The following is a 17,319-nucleotide window of genomic DNA, read 5'->3' as shown; positions in this document are numbered from 1 at the left end:
TTTGAAGGCATGGGTTTGATAAAATAGTTTAAGTATAAAGGAACATTTGTTTGAAACACAATTGTAAATGAGTTTGAAATGAAACATATAGAGTAAAATGTACAGTTTAATAAGGAGTTTTAAACATATAAAGTGTTTATGAAAAACATTTGAAGAAAACTGTTTGGTAAAACGGCTAATGAGTAACCAATCATTTGAATGCTGTTTATTAATCACATATGATTGATATAATAACTAACATGATTCTACTTGTACCCCCCCCATAAAATATTTAAAAACATTTAAAACATTGATTAAGGGGTATGAACTCACCTGTTGCGATTGGATCGGAAGGAAGTGTCGGATAAGTGCTTGGTGTCAAGTGAAGACTTAGACACACACACAGATCCTAATTACATATGAGGACATATGTATATAAAAAATTAGTCTTTAAACAACTAATAAATAAGTCAAGACACTCTAGGACATGACAAACACTTTGTATAAGTGTTTTAAGTGCTAAGGAGTGCATCTAAGTGTTGTAGGGAAAGGCTAGTATGATTGGGGTTCAAGGAACACTCTTAAAATTAGTTTACTCCCTAAGGACCAACACCCCTTGAGTTTACGGTCATAAACTCTTGAGTTTTACGGTCGTAAACTCCTAACCTTTTGACCATTTGTTGTTTTGAAGTTTTCTAAGCTATTCCAAGCATTCCTACTTCATGATTTAGCCTTAGGAAGTGTTGTGTGGCATCAAAACACTCCTAAATGGAGTTTACGGTCTAAGGACCATTTCTCCATGAGTTTACTACCTTAAACTCATGAGTTTACTACCTTAAACTCATAATTTTGGTATTTGGTGGTTTTCAAGTCCTTAGCTCAAACATGGCAATAGTCTAGGTTAGATTTAGACATAAGGAACAACCGTGGGACATTTATGGGACTTTTACACATCATTTGGGGTGTTTACAGTTTTGGGAGATCCCCAAACCGTAAACACATAAAAATGTATGATTTTGGTGCTTTTTGTGTGATAAACTCATCAAGGATGAATCTAGACAAGTCCCTAAGGCATTGTGAAGCATCTAGGCACCCTAAGGCACTATATTTGGTGTTTACGATTTTGGGAGCCTCCCAAAACTGTGAACACCTTGTTCTTGGTGTTCTTGGGACTTTTCCTTGGTATAAACATGTATATCTAGCTTTAAATGACTCTAGGATAGAAGTACTTACATTGTGGAAGCTTGAAATGAACTTATAGTCCAAGAACACTAGTGTGTGTTCTTGGTGTTCTTGGTGTTTTGGAAAAACTAATCAAAACACAAAAATGGATGGATTAAAGGATGTACAAACACTAGATTAAGTATTAAACCAACTTGAAATGGTTAGAACACTTACTAATTTGAAGATCTAGGGCAAAATCTAGGATGATACTTGAAAGGATATTTTGGAGTTTACTCTTTTGGGTATTTGGGGAGTAAACACATAATGGCTAGACTTGGGGAGTAAACTCATGGATAAGCATGAGTTTATGGATTTTTGGGATGATTTTTCGACCCAAACAAAATAGTTTGGCCGGGAACTTCTAAGACACGAGGTGTTTGCGGTTTTTAAAATTCAAAACCCGAGACGACACTTTCTTTCACTCGTTCGTTTAAAAAAAGAATATTAAAATAATCAAATGAACTTTATTTTTCCCAAAAACAAGTAAAAGTGAACTTGACTTATAATATGGAGTGATTGACTTTTAGGGTTTGACCGAATGAAAATTTCGAGTTGTCACAAAATTTGATATCTTTTCCATAATCATTGTTGAAAGTTATGTATAAATCATGTGCTACTGTTCGTATATTATGTTTTCTTCAGAACCTTTGCAGCATCACATTCGAACAACATCACCCTTTGTAGCATCACGTTCATCATCCAGGTTCCTTCTTTAATATGATGTTCTTAATTTTTATTAATTGTATTTGATTTTTTGATTCTCATTAGTGTTGTATTTGACTGTGATCTTTGAATTCAGGAATAATCTTGATTATAAATGTTAGTATTAGTTTTTCAATATTTTATTTTGTCTTTTTAACCTTGCATTTGATGTTGCACTCTACATGTTTGATAAAATGCCCATGAGAAAAGCATAGTGACTTTTGATTAATTGTATGTATGTATATGTGTCTTACGTAATTAAATTTTCCTGAGATTGTTTAGATTGCATGGTAGTTGATGATTAAAAAATACCATTTACCCTTCATCGTTTTTAATTATTAATATTACGCTGCTATTAATTTGACATATTTGTCCATAATTCTTGGTTTTTAATAGATTTAGTTAATAGCAATGTACTTTGGTCTTTAATCTATAATGTTTTGAATTGCAATTTCTAAATTTCTTTTGAGTTGTTATAACTGTGTTCAGTGGATACAAAGTGCACTGTAATTTCTATTTTGTTTTTAACATATTTAGTTACTAGCAATATGCGTATGTGTTTTTTTATTTAAAAAGCCAAAGCTTTTATTTCGACATTTTTCCCTAATCTGTCAATGTCCTTGAAAGGTCATATCTCAGTCATGGGAAACTCTTTTTGGTCCGAAATCAGTGAACAAAGTTTTGTATTTAAGACAATTAATCTTGAAATCTTTATATATATTAAAAGAGAAACCTTATGACATCATCTTCAACAATCAAGACCATTCATTGTGTTTTCTTGATTAATTTCAACTCTTGGATCATTTTGATGATGTCATCCTAAAATTAAAATAAATTAAATTAATATTGACTAAATTTGAAAGTTTGACTAATTGATTTCATGTTAATATCATTTATAAAAGGAATGTATTCAACACATTTAAACCTTAACATAGTTTTTGAAAGTAAATTTCGTTCATTCCTAATTAAAATCACATTCATAATTATCACATTTCGTATATATCTATTATATGAAACTTATCTACAAGATTACGGGATATCGTTGCTCAATTTAAAAAAATCAAAGAATTCAAAATTTGATATCATTTCCATAATCATTGTTGAAAGTTATGTATAAATCATGTGCTACTGTTTGTATATTATGTTTTCTTCATATCCTTTGCAGCATCACATTCGAATAACATCACCCTTTGCAGCCGCAAGTTCATCGTCTATGTTCTTTCTTTAATATGATGTTCTTAATTTTTATTAATTGTATTTGATTTTTTGATTCTCATTAATGTTGTATTTGACTATGAACTTTGAATTCATGAATAATCTTGATTATAAATGTTAGTATTAATTATTTAATTATTTACTTATTTAGAAAAATATGCGATATGATCAACTTCGTGATGTTGTAGCAATGAGAAAACTTGGATGAGCAGGAAGTGAGATAAATTTATAATTTATTAACTTCAATGAGAAATTAATTAATTATCGTTTTGTTATTGAGTTTGAAATACAACAGGGATTATATGAATGGATCCTAAACGTGCAAGAAATGATACAGTGGTAGTAAAGAACATTCCTTACTACAAAGCAAAGACCAAATTAGAGACAGAAGTGATGAAGCCCAATCCACCACCATGACCTTAAATTTTATTTATTTATTTATTTATTCTTTTTTTTGGGGGGGGGGGGGGGGGGAATCAGTACAAACAAAAGTTTTTTCATTTATTTTTAGTAATTTACATATTTGGTCCTGTGTTTAGTTGATTATTTCGGTTTTGGTCCCTGAAAGAATCAGGTTGCAGTTTTTGGACCTTGTTTCACTGTTTCATAAAACTTTTATGATTGCCTTAGTTAACAAGTTAGATGTTAGTTTTTTTTTAAATGACCATTTTGCCTTTGGACCAAAACTGAAAAAAAAAGTAAAGCATAACAACAAAATTTATATTTTTCTTTTTTCTTTTTTTTTACTTAAGTTTATAGTAGATTAGATTTTTGGTCCTTGAGTATACCTGATTTTTTTTTTTCAAAAGGTTCTGAGGGGCGTTTTTGGTATTTCAAGGTCAAATGCTGACTCTAGTTGAGTACACACTTCTATTATACCGTGCATTCTTACCTGCCCATATATGGTACCGATTCTTTTTGAACAAAGAATACGGGAGCCTATTTTCATCTTTCACAACATGCTTATATTTACCTTTAAAGCTCACATCAATTGTTGAGAAGGTATATTTCTTATTCTTATTCTGTTACTACCTGAGACATAAGAAAACTTTCTAATGAGGGCGTTCATGTGTTTTGTACAACGCATCTGTTATATTATGCCATGTCCTCTCTTACCTTGTCTATTGATTTTTTACAAAGATATACACACACATTAACATCATAATTTCATTATATATAACATCTAATTTTAACATTGAGTTTACTGTTTTCGAAAATAGGATCATAGTTACCAATTAAAAAGATGAAACCAAGAAACAAACACAACATCAAAAAAAAAAAAAAAAAAAAATCAAAAACAACATTATACATCCAAATTATAAGTACTCAACAAAGAACCATACAAATGAGTTAAAACATATAAATTCGAAAACAATATCAAACTTACAGATTAAAAGGATTTAAGGAAGAAGTACATACATTATTCGACTAATCAGACTGATGGGATGGTTGAAGTTTTTTTGCTTTTGTTTTCTGCAGAGGAATTATGACAGAATGTTTGTATAAATCGATTATTAAAAAAGTTTGAAATATATATACAAGCCAATATGATGAAAATTAGCAGGTAATCAATTGAAATCTCATTTAAACTTAAAATATAAGATATCATGCTTGAAAGTATATTGGTTCATAATAATATCCGAAACTTTTGAAATTTGAAATTAATAGTTTCCGAGATTTCAACATATAGTATATTTGGAAATCAATTTTGAATGAAAATAAAGTCTAAATTTAATGTTTACATTAATAAGGAAACAATTTTGTAGTTGTAAGTTTGAAAAGAATTCAAGTATCATTTTCATTCAATTCCTACATTTAATTTCCTAATATAACGAATGAAAATTAATATTGGTAACGGAATCTGATTTTGAAAACTTCAAAATCATCGCGTGGGGCTTCAAAACAAACGAGTTGACTTATTGTTTGATCAAGGTGACGTAAGCAAATTGATTTAAGGGTGTAAAAACTATAAATAAAACACAATCAACAACCCAAATTGTTTTAGATGATGTCATAAGGTTTTTTTACTAATAATATTTAGAGATTAGAGATTACATTAGAACTCCTTTGACCTTTGTTTTTTTGTTATATTGGGATCAATCTAGATTTATACAAATATATAGTCCGCACATTCAATTTTGCATTAAAACTAAGATATAATCTCTATATAAATCTTATTATATAAAATAAATCGATGATACTGAAATCAATCGACATATTAAACATATTAGATTGGATATTCAAACAAAAGACGCATAAAACAAAAATTACTCTTACAATTGACATAAAGTTAAGAAAGAGGGATCTATCTTTCAGAGCGAAACTGGGTGAGCCCATAGAATTCGATGATGCCTATCAATATCAAACATAGTATTCAACTATAGAATATTCAATAATCATCTTTTCATAAAAGATATTATAAAATATTTATATACCATTAAAAATCGATTGTAATTTATATTATATTCTGTAAGCTTAGGTGACCACTTGACTGACTCGCTCATCCACCTGATCCCTTGTAATAAACCATGTTATGAAGTTGGATCAGTGCAATAGATATTTGAGTAAATTATACGAATGGTAACTGTGGTTTAGGGTAATTTGTACGTTTAGTCCCTAACTTACAGTTTGTTTTTGTTACGCGTTTGGTCCATGTCTTACCTAAAAAGACTATTTTGTCATTGATTTTTTAATTTATTTAAATAAGCACACCCCGAACTCTATTCCTCTCATCTTACCTTACATATTCCACCATTTTTCTTTATTTAAATAATAGTTTTTTTAGGTAAGATAGGGACCAAGTGCGTAACAAAAACAAATAGTAGAGACCAAACGCATAACAAAAACAAACAGTAGGGACTTTCCGAGTTAAAAAAATTAGTTAAGAACCAAACACGTAAATTACCCCAAACCATAGGAACCATTCATGTAATTTACTCTAGATATTTTGTGCCATGAAAGTTACTATTTCTAATTAAATACATAATCGATCATGTCAATTCGGATATTATTATATATTCGAGTTACACTATATATAAATTTTATTAAATATTTTGTATTCCTGAAGATAATACCAGAATATAAAAAAAAGATATATATCATACCCACTAACATCCGCCGTCATGATCGTTTTCAACATTTCAACCATATCCTTAAAACACATAGTATATATGTATATGCATACATATAATTAAAGTTACACCGCAACTACTTAATTGCACTTGTGAAAACACAAGAATAATTCGAAATAGTTTTGAGAGAAGAAATTAATTAAATGGGTTCATTAATGGCAGGTTGGGATTCACGAGTTCGTGACCCTAAATCCAGTAAGTTTTTTCTTTTCTTTTATTGTTTTAGCAGTAACTCGATCGTGGAATTTCATGCATCAAAATCATACATGTTAATTTGTCGAATTTTAACTATGGAGATCACTTCTGACTTCTTTTAGTACGCATATATATATGCATGATGATTTACGCATGTTCTTTAATCTCACTTCTGACCTATTTCAGTAAATCTGAAGAGGAACTTGTCGATGACCAACGAAGAAATCGCAAATTATTGGAGATCAAAGAAGAACGACGAACAAGTACATGCAGGTGTTCTTACATCTTGTCAGACGTTTTCGATGGAAAATTATAAGGTGAATATATATGATATTGGTGAGAGATAAATGTTAATTATATTATAACACTTTTTAATATACTTTATCAACTAATTAATATTGTTTTCTAACAGAAAAATGAGTTGGAAAAAATATATGGTAGATCAAATTCCCTTCCGATCACAAAAGAATATTCCGTTATAGAAACTTCAGAAGAAGAAGAAGAAGACGAGGAAAAACTTTTCAAGAGCCATGGCTGGTAATTTATTCTTTATATTTCCAGGTTTTGTTATATTCTGAATAATCCATTTTTTTAAATTAAATACAAATTGTTATTAATATATGTATGATCATATATATATACATGCAGGTGGATTAATAGTAGATGGGCGTTTTTAAATGAACCACCTGTTATTGCATCGGAAACACCTGTGGTCAGATATGCTTCACAATTCCATGTTGCTCAAAAGCACATCAACGCCTCCGACCACCATGCTGCCACCAACGGCATTAGAACTTGAGTTTTAACTTTTTTTTGTAACGAAAAACATATACTATATAATGTCATATGTGTGATGTGTGAAAATTTGGTGTCGTTTTGGTTTATGAGTTCATAAGTTATAACTTTTAAAAATGTTTAATGTATTGTAGTAACTGTAACGTATTGTCAGATGCTTTTGTGTTAATATATATGTAACGTTAATTTATACGAATGTATTCAAGCCTATCTATGGTGGTTTCATGCTCGAATATGTTATTGTGTGTATGTAGTATGTACGTACTTTACATTTTTCTTACTGTAGCAGATAGCTACATATCATAAAAACCAACGGTTCAAACCATGTGTTGGGGAATTCTGTATATAAAAGTTAAGTGAGGATGAAAACAGGAATGGAATATAATGGAAGCAGTCTAAATTTGCTTTTTGGTAGAAGAACTATTAAAATGCAAATGCATGAACCATTAGGATCTTTTGTATTTGAATATTTTATTATTTTAACCTTCTAAATTCTAATTAAAATAATTTTAAAATACATAGATTAACCAACATTAATATTCAAAAGGTTTCATTTATTCCTACCCCTTTATCACTTATTTCTACTCTCTTATTTCTACTCTGTAATCATTTTTTAATCATTGTTTTTACTAATCATTTTACTTTTCTTTACTAATCATTACTAATTAAATTATGATTACATAATTATTATTAATAGTTTTTTTAAGATATTATTTTTATTTCAATTTTAGCACTCTCATTTTTATTAAGCTTACAAAATATATACAACTCATTTGTATAAGCTTACTACAAAATATATTATCGTCGATGTAATATTATTTATTTAATTTATTAAATACTATTTTTATAAAATATATGTAAATATATTTATTCAATTTTTTTAAAAAAAAGTAAAACACGACACAACAATAATAAAATAATATTTTAACACAACAAATAATAAAAAATTTCAAATATAAAATAATATTTGATGCAAAAGATAATAAAAAAAAGGTTTAAATACATTGGAATTTAGTCTTTAATATGTATCCAATGTGTTTCAGAAGTACGAGACCTATGTTGATTGTATAAATCAAAACGCGGTCAATACATAGTTTGCCATGTAGATGCAGACAGACTTCTATGGACATTCCAATATGTTGTGGTAGGAGGCATTGGGTAATTTCTTTTCAAAAACACCGACATATAATGAATATCGTTTACAAGTACCAACGTAATGGCTCGATGGGGTTGAAACTCTTCGGGACCTCTCCAAAGAGGGAAGCATGTCGTAGATTGTTCGTAGCTTAAACAATGAACGATTACACCAAACTTGTTGGCAATCAAGTAACAGTCAAAGGCATATGCAACCAATGTCGTCGGGAAGGTGCAGGTGACTGAAACCAACATAATGACCGGTATACCTCATTGAACCCGTAAGTAAAAACTCTATGGTATGCGTAATATTGACTCTCTAATTCTTCAAGCAATTGTTTTCGAATATAAAGCCACTGATCTTCATTATACCCCAAACAAACAGCTACCGCTCGAAACCCACAATTTCCATCACCTTCTACATCATGTATATCGTCGATGTAATCATGAAATATATCTGGAATGCCATTCATTTGGAATGGATAATGCCTTTGGGGTTCATCATTTAAGTCAATCCCACACGAAAAGCTATGCTGTTGGGGTTCATCATTTAAGTCAATCCCACACGAAAAGCTATGTCTTTCGGGTTCTTTATTTAAATCCATGCCATTAAACTCCGATGTGGTTGAGAAGCTGCATCTACGAGGAGCATGATTTGGAGGATTGACTTTATTTTTCTGTTGTTTCTTCACACTTGGTCGTCCACGTGTGTTTTTTTGAACCGTTGGTTCTCCAACATCAGTTTTATGCGGATCATATATCTCTTCTAGCTTTCTCCTATAAAACATTTTCTCGGCTTTTGATTGTTTGTTGAAGTTTTCTTTATATTTATCCACTACATCATCGCAATTAATATCGTCGTCAACTATAGATGTCGTATCTGAAATATCAAGCTTCCTCCAAAAGATATCTATTGAATCCAAGGGTATACTTTCACCTGTATTGAAATATAAAATAATTATTTATCTAATATTTAAAAATCTATTTGTATGTTGGTAGTTGGACATACTAACCTAAAATCGAGTAGAAAGAAAGCATGCAAGCACATGGTAACCCACAACTGTTACGTAGTTTGCAACCACAATTTGAGGAGTCTAACATTAAATCACCCAACCTTTGAACCTCTCCTAATATTATGTCTAAAGCTTCGTTTGAAACATGGCCCCGCAGCAATTGGAAACACGATAAGTTGAGGTGATTGTAGCGAACAGTCAAGCTATTTTCAAAGCTTTCGTAGATCAAAGTAAGTTGTGATTGCACGACTTGATTAATCCGTTGCACGAATTTATTAAGATTAGAGTTTGAAGAGTTTAAAATTTTCTTTAACTTGGAATGTTGACTCTCCGCTCTATTGGTCGTGTTGTTTCCAAAATTGAGATGTTTATCAACCAAAACAGACACAAACATTTCCTTGTACTTGTTTAACCATGTATCATCTATGTATCTCATAACACCTGTGAAGTAAAATAAATAAACAAAATAAGTACATAAACAATAATATGAAGGTTATGATTTAGAAATATAGTTAATAAACAAACTTACGTGGATACTTTATCAACATTGATTGTAGTCGTTTGTAGTTTTCTGTGTATGTCATCAATGTTGGAGACTCAACTAGTAATTTCCATAGTATTCTAATGTAACGTCCCAAAAATTCATGAATAAAAATTTCTTTTAAAACATTACTAAAACCATATTTATAAAAACCGCATCATACGTCATAACATAATTTCTGAGTATTAATCCAAAACATAATCTTATTATCAGAGTAAACATTCCTAGGCTAGCTGACTATGGTGTGTGCACTGCAATCTCTTCGAGCTCCTCCTTTGAAAACCGAGTACCTGAAACCAAAGACTGAAACCGTAAGCACGAAGCTTAGTGAGCTCCCCCAAACTACCACATACCATACAATAACATATAAAGCACATATTGGGCCTTTCCCACTGCATCAGACCGAGGTCCGGAAACTAACTGGGACCTTGTCTCCTGCATCGGACCGAGTCCGGACTAACTGGGGCCTTGCCCCCTGCATCGGACCGAACTCCGGAAACTGACTGGGACCTTGTCCCCTGCATCAGAGCGAAGTCCGGACTAACTGCATCGAACCGAAGTCCGGAATTAACTGAACATAACATAACATAAACATATCAACTAGCATGAACACACATATATTGCATACTGCATCGGGCCGTAGCCCGGAACACATAACACATAAATCCGGTCTGAGCCATGAAGGAATCAAACATACTATCTATTGCATCGGGATGCTGACCGACAATTCCCTGAACCGCTACTCCATTAGCTCCCCGAGCTACCAATATCAAAAGATATATCACTTAGCTTAACTGATCTCCAAAAGTCAACTATGTCAACTCTGGTCGAAGTCAACCTTCCAGGGCAACCCTACTCGCCGAGTCTGCCTACTGACTCGCCGAGTTTATTAGCTCAGAATCCTTTCATTCGCGACTCGACTCGCCGAGTCAGCCCCTGGCTCGCCGAGTCTACTGATTTCCGAGTCCTGACCTGCCCAACTCACTGACTCCCCACTCAACTCACTGATCCGAGTCTTAACTCGAAGGGTTTGGGGTTTCGCGACTTGACTCGCCGAGTCCAAGAACAAACTCGTCGAGTCCAAGGCAATCTTCAACAGACTCGCCGAGTTGTTCTTCCAACTCATCGAGTTGCTGCCTAACTTCATCCAACTCGCCGAGTCCACCCATGTGACTCGCCAAGTTCCTACGCGACTCTAAGACTGATATCTAGCCTGACTCGCCGATTCATCTCCCAGACTCGCCGAGTCCATACGTGCTTCCTCATAATCTTGAGTCACAGAGCTACTCCTTTGCTCTAAACCAAAGATTTGGGTTTCTATAGTCCATTAGCAACATAAATTTGCTACCTTTACGTGCTTCTTGTCCCCTAATGCCAAAAACCAAGCTAGAAAGGAACTTAACTCATGGGGGATGGCTTTTGCATAGCAACTAACAGGGTTTTCTACACCTATGATCCAAATAGAGCTCAGATCTGGAGTTTCAAATCCAAATCTAACTTGTGCACCAAATTCTCATCACATACTCTCAAAGAAACCCTAAAACTCCATGAAAGATGGATCTAGAAAGGGGAAATCCAAGGATAACGATTCATTACCTCCAAAACGTCCTCCTACTGAAAAGGAATCTGAATCTCCACGAACCTCCTTGGTCCAAGCTTCTTGACCTTCAAGATTTCTTCACAAAACACTTAACAATGCCCCAATTTGATTCCAAAGGCTCTCACTCACGATTCTAGGGCTTCTAGATCTCAGAGAGGAGTAAAGAGGCTGGGGAAAGGGTGTGATGTTCCTTGAATAGGGTGCAAACCCCTAGATTAGGGTTTTTCTCATTCAGACCAGACTCGCAGAGTCCATTCTCCGACTCGCCGAGTTGGTCACTTACTCCTCGATCTGGATCCCGCTCGGACTTGTCGAGTTTCTCCTTGGACTCGACGAATTGACCCTTTGACTTAGGGTTTTCTTTCCTTTCTTGGACTTCCTGATTTTGGGGTGTTACAACTCTCCCCCACTTAAACTAAACTTCTTCCTCGAAGTTTCTCTACGGCCAATCGCCCTGCAAACTGCTGTCAGCACTCTGCTTGGTTGGCCTATCATCCGCTGACCACCTTTGCTGGCCTTTCGCCTGGCCATTCTGACTAACATTAATCTTTGTGGATAATAATCTCGGGTCAACCCTGACCCTGAACATTCTAGGAACACCACTTACTCGACTAAAAAACCTTCTAATACTCCTCGAGTACTTATGCTAAACACCCTAAGGGTTCACCCCTTTCTTTTCCTTACACGATTTCCGGCCTTTCCAAGGCAAAGCTCCATAACCAACTACTTCTCTGACACTGTGAAGGACCCATCCTTCATCGAATCCACTACTCCTGCTATTCCTAGTACGGGTCATTACCGCTAGTATCCACTGGACACTTCCCGCTACTATAACTTAGTGTTGAGTACCCATCAATCAACTAGTCGAATTCTACCATAGTCTGCTTTCCATTACTGCCACTGACTGAAAATTTCTACTGTCCCTTATCCGCCTTCCGGATGAACCGAGACCACCCTAGTCCCTACTGATGTCTCATATTTGGGTTACCGGACTCCTACTGGTTACTACACCCCATCGTAATCTCCTAGTCGCTTTCAGCGACTTCTGAAGATACCTCGACTATCTATAACTGTTCTACCCACTCTGCCACTCATACTGAATCGATGCTGTTGGAACCAGCCTGCTTATCTCTCATCTGACTACTCAACTTCCAATAACTCGAGCCTTCCATCCAGAAAGAAAGGCTACCTGCCTAATTATCCTTGCAGATCACTTATACTTGGCAAAAGACTCAACTGATCCTGCTGAGAGGGACTTGCCATTTCAAATCGACCAACTATACCGTTAGCACTTGCATTCCAACACAAATACTAATACTGGCCATCACACTGAAACTATCCGAAACACTGAACTGCCAGCAATACTGAATTGCCTGAAACACTGAACTACCTGAAACACCGAAGTGACTGAAGCACCGAACTGGCTGAAACACTGAACTGGCTGAAACACTAAACTGGCTGAAGCACTGAACTGGTTGAAACACTGAACTGACTGCAACACTGAACTGGATGAAGCACTAAATTGGCTGAAACACTAAACTGGCTATATGGCTGCTTCCCACAACATCTCAAGACCCTCGTGGTCTCCAATCATTCGTCGGTTATCTGCAACATCAAGTTCCAACTCAACTGTGGAGCCCAAGGACTCCTTACATAGTCGCTCCCATGACATCTGAACGAAATCTTTCTCTAGAACTAGTTTCTACTAGTCATCCTGACACTGTGACTCTAACAACCTCCCGATCCAACCGACCGGGTCCATACGTCGAATCCCGACATCATCAAATCCAAGACTAAAAAATGGTGGCTCCCAGACTAACGGTAGCCCTTAACATACACGAACCCAAGCGGTCCACTGCTTCCCTGATCTCATAACTGTGGTGACGATCCACTGACAAATCGCCGACTTAACCAGAACTGAACCATTTGGGAAATCCGAAATCTAACCTGTGGATTCCCATATTCTCAATGTTGCACCCGAATTGGTGGGTATTACTGCTTTCCCCGCGTCCAAACAACGCGCTCATGCTGCCTACCAACCTGGTAAATGCTACAGTTACACCCGCAGACTTACAACTCTCTAATACTATCTTGCTGCTAGTGAATGTTACGGCTACCCCCGCAGACTTACAACACTCTACTACTATCTGACTGCTAGTGAAGGCTATGGCTACCCCCGCAGACTTACAACACTCTACTGCTAGTGAATGCTACGGCTACCCCCGCAGACTTACAACACTCTACTGCTAGTGAATGCTACGGCTACCCCCGCAGACTTACAAAACTCTACTACTAACTGGCTGCTGTTGGAAAAATTTTGCGGCTTCCCCGCCGCTCTACCATGCTCTGAAGGCTCACTACAAGAAAACAGCCATTTAATGACGCGTAAACAATGACACTCGCTGATAGACGACACGCATTTGTAAGTTCCCTAAAAGATAATGTCAGTTTTGCAAAATTTGAAGGATAGAGGGCACGCATTTGTGTGCGCCCTAAAATTAGTGTCAGAAAAGAAAAAAAAAGAAATACGGAGGGCGCCTTTCATAAAATATGTGTCATGTAAAGGTGCCGCTTTATAATTTTTAAGTGAAACACGCGTTTTAGGCGGGAATTGAAATCGACGAAAATTACCCCCGCCTATTGAATCCTAAAAATTAACCCCCCCCGCCTCTTCTACTTAGCAAGAAAAAGCCCTAGGTCCCTCATCTTCGTCTTCAGTATCATCAAACATCTTGTTCAAGAACATTAGAAAAACTCACTCACTCAGTGCTCTTTACAATCGATCTGTTCCGCGACCTCACGTCGCCTTGCCGACAAACTCCGCTCTCTTTTCCTCCGATAAGCGCGACTCGTCTTTAGAAACCAGCCTTCCTTGTTTCCGCTATTTTGCCCTAGGTGTGTTCTTTTCCCCAAAAAAAATTATCGCCGCTCTTCCTCCCCTTCCTACATCGAGCGTTGCTTTCTTCAATCCCTTGGACTCCGATCGCCGCGACCTGTTCCTTCCCGTTTTTTGATGTCGATCAAAGCAACAGGCAATCCATCGTTGGAGTTTTGTATGGCGTTTTCTCCACGCGCCCTTACCAGAAGCATGAAAAAGTCGAACATGCAATTTCTATCTCATCTGCTTCACAAAGGCGACTGTTCGCCTGGATTGTGTTCTTCCTCCCTAAATGAAAACCCTACATCTTTCTTCCTCATCTGTGCACCACTCCTCCTTCGTCTGTCTCTGTCGATGATAATGACATCTTATGTTCAAAGTCGGAAGTTTGTGGTATTAATTCATCCCTCTTCTGCAAAATTACTTGTTTAATTAGTCCTCCATAATATAGCAATAATGTGAACTATTTTCTTTAGCTTCATTTGAATTCAGATTCTATTCCAATATGTAATTTGCAAACTCATATACACTTAAGTGTGCATCATTACCTCTTTCATTATTCACTTCTTCATTGCAGCTTATATTGTTTTTGGAGTTTACGCTCTATTTGTATATATGCACACAAAGTGTTTGTTAAAATGCTTAAACGAAATATACCCTGTTATGTTTTGTTCTTGTTCTTGCTTCTTGTCATATTATTTTATTGTGTGTTTGGTGTAGTGTTATGGTTTATATAGTATATGTTGGTCCCCGTTTCCATATGTCTTGCTAATTATCTTTTGCTACTTCTAGTGGTCTAGAAGGACCAATACCTGAAAGTCTTTCTTGTTGAGAAATTTAACAAAACTATAAGTTAAACATATACTCCCTCCATAAGATCTTCAGTTCTTAATTTCTATTCCTGCAGTAAGTACTAATCAACATGTCTTTATCTAATCTGTGTGCAGACAAAATTTTGATTTAAGTGGAGAGGGATTTCGTTTTCCAAATATGAATAGGTTGACAAGCATGAATAAGTTGTAAGTAATAGGGTGTAGAAATCTATTAACAAGACTTTAATTTCAAAACTGGTACCTTCATAAACTTTGGTGGATGTTACAGGACGTTGAGAAGCTGATTATAACTGGGAGTATTCTGGGTTATATATCACAAATGTTCAATTTAAGACATCTGTAAGTCCTCCCTCTTTAGTCCATATCCGTTAGCGTTATCTTATATATTTCCACATGATAAGCTTCTTTGGTTTCTATTTAACTTTCCTGAAGTATTCTCTATATCTATTTTCATATACTTACAATGAGATCTCAGTTTGAATGGTGGTATACCAGATCTAAGTAAACTGAATCTTGAAAGAATGTAAGAAAGATATGCATTTACTTTTTCCCTGTATGATTATTGATTTTATTTAAAACTATTATTTCTCTTTATTTCTGAATCATATATGTTTGCAGTAGTATTCTACGAGTATCTTTGATTTAGTGAAATGACTTGACTAAGTATCTGACTGGTAACTCCTAGACAACAGTTTTCCTACATGGATCACCGGTAACACAGGAAGCATGTGGTCTGCTAATGACAATGTTGCAAATTATATCAAAACAAATGCATTTTTACTCACTATGAATGGCTATGAACTTTATACGAAGGCTCGCCACACTCTCCTGTCTCTCACTTACTATGGTCGTTGCTTAGCAAATGGAAAGTATACTATGACTCTGCATTTTGCAGAGATAGCTTTCAGAGATAAACAATCTTACTAGAGTCTTGGAAGACATGTTTTTGATGTTTATGTTCAGGTTGAATATTCTTTTTTCCTAAACTAGTGGACTATTTTTTTGTGTTTCTTTAGTCTTTATATCCCCTCTTTTATACACATTCATAAACACACAACATCCTTTCATGCACTAATTCCATACAGAAGGGTAAATTTGTCCTTAAATCTCACTCACTAGACATCTTGAAGAAAATTTAGATGAGTGGTTAACAGAAGAGCTGGAGAATTACACGGAAGATTATTAAAAAAAAAAGTGTTGTGTTGAGTGTATATTCTTTTTGACTTAATATGTGAGTGTATATTCTTTTTGACTTAATGCACAAAATATTAAATGACTAATTTACCCTTGTTGTTGTAGGATTTGCTTACTTGAATAGCCACGTACCAAGGTATCTCCTTTTACTGGATTATTTAGTGCCTTTTTTATTAATAACTTGTGGTGATGTTTAGCTATGTTAATTGTATTGAAACTTGAAATGTTGGGATGGACTGATGGGTTACAAAAGAATATTGCAATTCAACTGAGACTTGAAAATTTTAAGCACTCTAGCAATAAAAAAGATGCATTTTCCATTAAAATGGATTCTTTAGTGCCTGTTTCTATTTTTGTCTTTACCTGTTAACAGGGACGGATCTTATAAGGGACTAGGGGGGTTCCATTTTAAAAAAAATTATAATAACTATAGATTATAAAATTATCTTGGTCCAATTCAAATTATAACTTTTGTGTGCTTCTGATCTGATTCTTATCGACAACCAAAACTGCTGATTTTTATTTTCTTGGTATGTTATATTTTAATTCCCATAGAAATGCATGTCATGTCAGGTATTGAGTTGACAAGAGTAGCTGAAAGAGCAAGGTTGTGCACAGGAGGTGGCTATAGAAGCAGTGTCAACGATTATTCATCTCAAGGACAATTTAAATGAGTAGGACAGCAAAGTGGGAGATGGTGACTATGGATCAACAGTAAGTCTAAGTCCACATCCAGATTTTGGTATTATCATCTAAATTCTAACATATATATATATATATATATATATATATATATATATATATATATATATATATTAATTTACAGATGTATAGAGGTGCAACAACTATTCTTCAAGTGTGGATACAACGAAACAAAGCTGCAAC

At 34.7% G+C, this 17,319-nt stretch overlaps 2 protein-coding genes across 2 annotated transcripts; one reads left to right on the top strand and one right to left on the bottom strand.

The window, feature by feature from the left end:
- The first annotated feature begins 6,289 nt into the window (after positions 1 to 6,289).
- On the top strand, positions 6,290 to 7,474 carry LOC145052554 (DNA polymerase epsilon catalytic subunit A). The gene is made up of 4 exons (XM_079000377.1): positions 6,290 to 6,446; positions 6,633 to 6,763; positions 6,859 to 6,983; positions 7,095 to 7,474. Exons 1-4 carry the CDS (start codon positions 6,395 to 6,397, stop codon positions 7,243 to 7,245), a joined length of 459 nt encoding a protein of 152 aa, XP_078856503.1. The 5' UTR covers positions 6,290 to 6,394; the 3' UTR covers positions 7,246 to 7,474.
- Positions 7,475 to 8,563: 1,089 nt separating this feature from the next.
- On the bottom strand, positions 8,564 to 9,972 carry LOC145049548 (uncharacterized). Its single transcript, XM_078997935.1, has 3 exons — positions 9,918 to 9,972; positions 9,389 to 9,829; positions 8,564 to 9,312 (listed from the first exon to the last, which is right to left on the bottom strand). Exons 1-3 carry the CDS (start codon positions 9,970 to 9,972, stop codon positions 8,564 to 8,566), a joined length of 1,245 nt encoding a protein of 414 aa, XP_078854061.1.
- Between the last annotated feature and the right edge of the window lie 7,347 nt (positions 9,973 to 17,319).

Source organism: Lactuca serriola, chromosome 5 (genome assembly GCF_051521515.1).
Source record: "Lactuca serriola cultivar US96UC23 chromosome 5, Lser_US96UC23_V15, whole genome shotgun sequence".
NCBI classification, from domain to species: Eukaryota; Viridiplantae; Streptophyta; class Magnoliopsida; order Asterales; family Asteraceae; genus Lactuca; species Lactuca serriola.
Note: the sequence above shows the minus strand (reverse complement) of the source record. Positions and strands in the feature narration are given on the sequence as shown.